The sequence below is a fragment of the Lactuca virosa genome, chromosome 8 (genome assembly GCF_052849685.1).
Source record: "Lactuca virosa cultivar CGN04683 chromosome 8, Lactuca_virosa_CGN04683_v6, whole genome shotgun sequence".
Taxonomy (NCBI): Eukaryota; Viridiplantae; Streptophyta; class Magnoliopsida; order Asterales; family Asteraceae; genus Lactuca; species Lactuca virosa.
The window spans coordinates 271242268-271247452 of record NC_136433.1 but is presented as its reverse complement, the minus strand read 5'-3'; the positions used below and the strand labels follow the sequence as shown (position 1 = coordinate 271247452).

Sequence of the window (5185 nt, the reverse complement as noted above, 5' to 3'; positions counted from 1 at the left end):
CAAAAATATTCGACCACCTCCGGCTAGAGCCCCCAAGAAGGCCTCAGAAGCATCGAAGAAAAACACATCTCTGGTCATCACCCCAGGACTCCAGGATCCTCCTATGCTGATTTCCAACAATGAAAATTTCGCTATGATGAAGAGACCGGAACGAAAAGTCGCTCAACAGCAGGAGGATAAAAGACACTTCTCAAGGAGGTGGAGAGAATGAGGACAGAAATTTGCAAGCCTCAGGAAGCAGTAGCCTCGATCCTGCAACCCAATATCCTAAACTTCAACATTACGGGATCCTCCAGAAATCACTGGGAGATAGGATCCTCAGCACGAACATCCATCCCTGTCCGGGATGCAACTCCTGACGAGCGGGCTCACATGACCCAGGATCCCAATAAAACCTTCCTTACGCCTAATACTAAGGATCCTGGTAACTTCGTCAATAATGGATCTTGATACAGGTTTAAGCCCGATCATGGCCAAAGAGCTCCAGCAACTAAGACAAATGATCTCGAACGTGCCTGGAGTAGTTGAACCTACCAGAAGTATCCCCTACAAGCCACAGGATCTCCAGATTTGTTCTGGCGATAGCTGATACCGAAGTCCCAAAACACTTTCAGACCACCAGCATGAAGCCTTATGACGGGAATACGGATCCTGAGGAGTACGTGGCACAATACAAGGCAAGGATGGAGATCATTCCCATCCCCACTCACTTGAAAGAAGCTTGCTTGTGCAAGGGATTTGGTTCAACTCTCACAGGATCAGCCTTAAAACGACTCTTTAATGTTCCTCCTTATTCTATTACATCGTTTTCATAATTTGATTAATCTATTTAACAATCAATTTTATTGTAGCAGAACATTCGAGAAGACCACTAGTGATCTCTATCGGGTGGTCCAGGATCCTAAGGAATCCTTTAGAACTTTTGTGAACAAGTTTGGCTGGGAAGCTCTAAGTATCCCCAACATCAACATGGCAACTGCAGTTGAAGCCTTTAAAATGAGCTTAAAGAAGGATTCTCCCTTCTGTGAAGACCTCTTGATGACTCCATGCAAGAGGATGGTCGAAGTTAGAAGCAGACCACTCAGATTCATCAGGCTCGATGAAGACAAGGAAATCCAAAAGAGAAGCAACCAACCAAGCTCTTATGATCACCCCAATAGGAAGGCCGACTCATCAGCCCAAAGATCCTATAAGTCAAAACTATATTCCAAACCTGAACATCATAGGGTTAACGCCCATGAAGATGAGGGAGAGGAAGAAGATTTTCCAAAAATTACTGGCTATTGTTTTTCTGTGGATATTTCAGGTGTAATATTTGCTATGCAGGATATTGGAGACAAAGCAAGATGGCCAAGAAAAGGAGAAAAATCCACTGCTTGGAAAGACAAATCCAAATTGTGTGCATACCATGAAGACTTGGGTCACATCACAACGGATTTCATAGCTCTCAGGAAGGGGATCAGCTACCTCCTAGGCAAAGGATATCTCAAAGAAATCCTTGGAAGAAGAAAGGAGGGATCCAAAGAAAAAGACCAGGATCCCCAGAAAATCCTCGACAGACCAGGATCCCCTCCTGCTGACGCTAAGGTAATCAACGTGATCTCTAGAGGATCTAACATATATGGTACCTCTTATTCTGCAGCAAAGAGGCACGCCAGGGTATCCAAAACGGAGAAGGAAAAAAGACCATGGAAGAACACATCGATCACAAACGAGAAGGAGATCACCTTTGACGAAGCAGATGAACAAGACGTTCAGGATCCTCACCATGACGGATTGGTGATTACTCTCTACATCGCCAACCATTTCATCAGAAGGATCCTCGTCGATGGAGGATCCTCAATTAACATCATACTCCTGGACGCGTTAAAAAGAATGAACATCCCGGAGTCTGAGATAGTGGCAAGATCCTTAGTACTGATTGGATTTAGCGGCGAAACCAAGCACACTATCGGCGAGATAAAGCTACCTATCTAAATAGAGGGGGTAAACTCGATATAATGTTTTTGCGTGATGGATACATTATCCTCTTATAATGTTATACTAGTTAGACCATGGATCCATGAAATGAAGGTCGTTCCAGCAACATATCATCAATGCGTAAAGATGCCCATCCCATGGGGGGCGGTGAAGATCACAAGAGACCAACAAGAATCCAAGGAATGCTACAAGACTTCGATGAAATCTTCAACAGTACCACGGCAAGCATAGCAATTAAATTAGGGGCACGAGACGTGCTAGAAGCAAGAGAGCAAGTTATAAAAGAAGTGCCCCTGAACCTTGAGGATCCTGAAGCCAAAGTTCTCATAGGATCCTCAATGCCTGGACAAGTCGAACATGATTTTGTAAAGTTCCTCAAAGCTAGAAGCAAGACGTTTACATGGAAGCATGAGGACATGCAAGGTATTGATAAAAGCATAATAACCCCTAAAATTAACATTGATCCATCTTTCAGACCGGTAAACCAAAAGAGAAGTAAATTTGCACCGGAAAGAAACCAAGTTATACAACAAGAAGTAGAAAAACTTCTCAAAATTGGGATGATCAAGGAGGTGCAGTTCCCGAGATGGCTAGCTAATGTGGTCGTGGTACAAAAGAAGAATGGTAAATGGAGAGTGTGTGTAGATTACACGGATCTCAACAAGGCTTGTCCCAAGGATCCTTTCCCTCTACCACACATAGACTCCATGACAGACGCAACAGTGGGTCATGAATTACTAACATTCATGGATGTATTATCACGATTCCAACAGATCCAGATGGAACCTCTGACCAAGAGGACATGACGTTTATAACTCCAATAGGTATCTATTGTAATACTGCCATGCCATTTGGTCTTAAAAATGCAGGTGCAACACACCAAAGAGTGGCCAACAAGAAGTTCGAAGAAAAATTGGGGGACACCATGGAGATCTATGTTTATGACATGGTGGTCAAGTCCAAAAAATTTGAGGATCAACTCAAGGATCTCGAAGAAGCATTCGACATCCTGGACCGATATAACATGAAGTTGAATCCATCCAAGTGCCACTTTAGGATGAGATCGGGTAAGTTCCTAGGATACAGGGTAACCAAAAGACGAACCGAAGCAAGCCCGGAGCAAATCAAGGCCATCCTTGATCTGAGATCACCATCCTCGACAAACGATATTCAGAGATTAGCATGAAGAGTGGCAGCCCTAAACAGGTTTATCTCCAGATCCTCAGAAAGATGCAAGCCTTTCTACAACATCTTGAAGAAGAAGAAAAGATTTGAGTGGACCCAGGAACATAAAGATACTTTCCAAGAACTTAAAAGATACTTAAGTTCACCACCCCAATTGGTAAAACCATTAGACGGGGAGCCACTCCTTCTTTACCTCTCGGTATCCTCAAATGCGGCGAGTGCAATATTAGCTAAGGATCTTAATGGGGACCAGCATCCCATCTACTATCTAAGTAAAAGCCTCCTAGATCCTGAGACTAGGTACTCCCACCTTGAAAAACTTATACTTGCATTAGTAACTGCTTCCACTAAATTAATACATTATTTCGAAACACACCCTATAACTGTAAAAACTAACTATCCCATTAAAAAAGTCATGAGAAAACCATAAATGTCAGGAAGAATGGCAAAGTGGTACGTGAAGCTAAGCACGTACGACATAAAGTATGAGCCAAGATCCGCGATAAAGTCCCAAGCATTAGCAGACTTTGAGGCTGATTTTAGTGATGATCTAAGAGCTGAATTCGAAATAGAAGCCAAACAGTTTCTAGAAGAAGAAAAAATGGAAAGATGGACATTGTTCACGAATGGAGCATCAAACCAAAGAGGGATTGGCTTGGGGATCGTACTAAAATCGCCACAGGGGGACATCCTACCCCAAGCAATCAATTGTGATATCAATGCAACCAACAACGAAGCAGAATATGAGGCACTAATCATGGGATTACAGCTGGCCAAATATCTTCAAATCAAGGATCTTCAGGTATTCGTTGATTGTTTATTATTAACTAACCGTTTTAATGGATCTTATGCAGTAAAAGGCGAGAAGCTAGCACTATATCTCCAGATCCTCAAGAACTTGGCCTCAGAATTCGAAACATCTAGCCTAAACCAGGTTCCTAGAGAAGAAAAATGTTGAAGCAGATGCTTTAGCCAATCTAGGATCCTCTCTAAAGATCCCACTAGAAACCAGGATCCCTATCACCCACCTGTTGATCCCAACGATCGAGGATCCTGCCAAGAGACTGAAGGATCCCAACGATCATGTGGGAACTACTAACATCGCTACAATCCAAGATCCCATTTCAATGCTTCCATATCAGGATCCTAACATTAAAGATCCATCTCCTACCTCAGGATCCTGGATCCAACCCATTATGGAATAACTTCAAAATGGCATGATCCCTAAAGAAGAAAAAAGTGAAAGGGCTTTCATAACAAGGATCTCAAGGTTTGTTATAATTTAAGGTAAGTTATACAAAAAATCCATGGCAGTTCCATACCTCAGATGTTTAGAAGATCATGAAGCTGCAGAAGTCTTAAAAGACATACATGAAGGAGACTGCGGAAACCATACCGGGCGCATATCCTTATGCTCCAAAGTGTTGAGGACAGGATACTACTGGCCAACCATGAAGAAAGACTCCTTTCATCATGCATAGAAATGCGATGCTTGTCAAAGACATAACAACATCCTGCATCAACCAGTAGAACCTCTACATCCTATCATTTCCCCTTGGTCATTCATAAAATAGGCAATGGATATAGTGGGTAAATTTCCAGTAGCCCCTGGAGGAAAGGTCTTTATGCTAGTGATGACTGACTACTTCTCAAAATGGATAAAAGTTGAAGCTTTCGTCCAGGTAAGAGATAAAGAGGTATTTTCCTTCATCAAATAATATTTTGACCAGTTTCGGGATCCCCGCCGAAATTATATGTGATAGTGGATCCCAGTTCATAAGCAAAAGGACAAGAGATTTTGCACAAATTGGGTAATCAAGATGGTAATGTCCACTCCTGTCCACCCTCAAGCCAACAGTCAAGCAACAACAAAATCATAGTCAACAACTTAAAGAAACTTCCTTTCATATTGTGGGCAGATAGGACCACTTCCAAGGTAGCTACGGGTCAAACCCATACTCCTTAGTATTTGAAACGGAAGCAATGATCCCTACTGAAGTGGTGTTCCCAACGACAAGAT

At 42.6% G+C, this 5185-nt stretch overlaps 2 protein-coding genes across 2 annotated transcripts; both read left to right on the top strand.

Annotated features, from left to right (window-relative positions):
- Positions 1 to 2318: 2318 nt before the first annotated feature.
- LOC145131519 (uncharacterized) lies at positions 2319 to 3166 on the top strand. The gene is made up of 3 exons (XM_079066193.1): positions 2319 to 2604; positions 2754 to 2804; positions 2850 to 3166. Exons 1-3 carry the CDS (start codon positions 2319 to 2321, stop codon positions 3164 to 3166), a joined length of 654 nt encoding a protein of 217 aa, XP_078922319.1.
- A 441-nt stretch (positions 3167 to 3607) lies between these two features.
- Positions 3608 to 4123, top strand: LOC145131518 (uncharacterized). Its single transcript, XM_079066192.1, has one exon. It carries the CDS (start codon positions 3608 to 3610, stop codon positions 4121 to 4123), a length of 516 nt encoding a protein of 171 aa, XP_078922318.1.
- The last annotated feature ends 1062 nt before the right edge of the window (positions 4124 to 5185 follow it).

Coding starts and splice junctions, on each gene's coding strand:
- LOC145131519 (XM_079066193.1), top strand. CDS start 2,319: ATGCCTGGACAAGTCGAACATGATTTTGTAAAGTTCCTCAAAGCTAGA. Junction 2,605..2,753: donor CGTGGTACAAAAGAAGAATG/GTAAATGGAGAG, acceptor CGATTCCAACAG/ATCCAGATGGAACCTCTGAC. Junction 2,805..2,849: donor GACGTTTATAACTCCAATAG/GTATCTATTGTA, acceptor TTAAAAATGCAG/GTGCAACACACCAAAGAGTG.
- LOC145131518 (XM_079066192.1), top strand. CDS start 3,608: ATGGCAAAGTGGTACGTGAAGCTAAGCACGTACGACATAAAGTATGAG.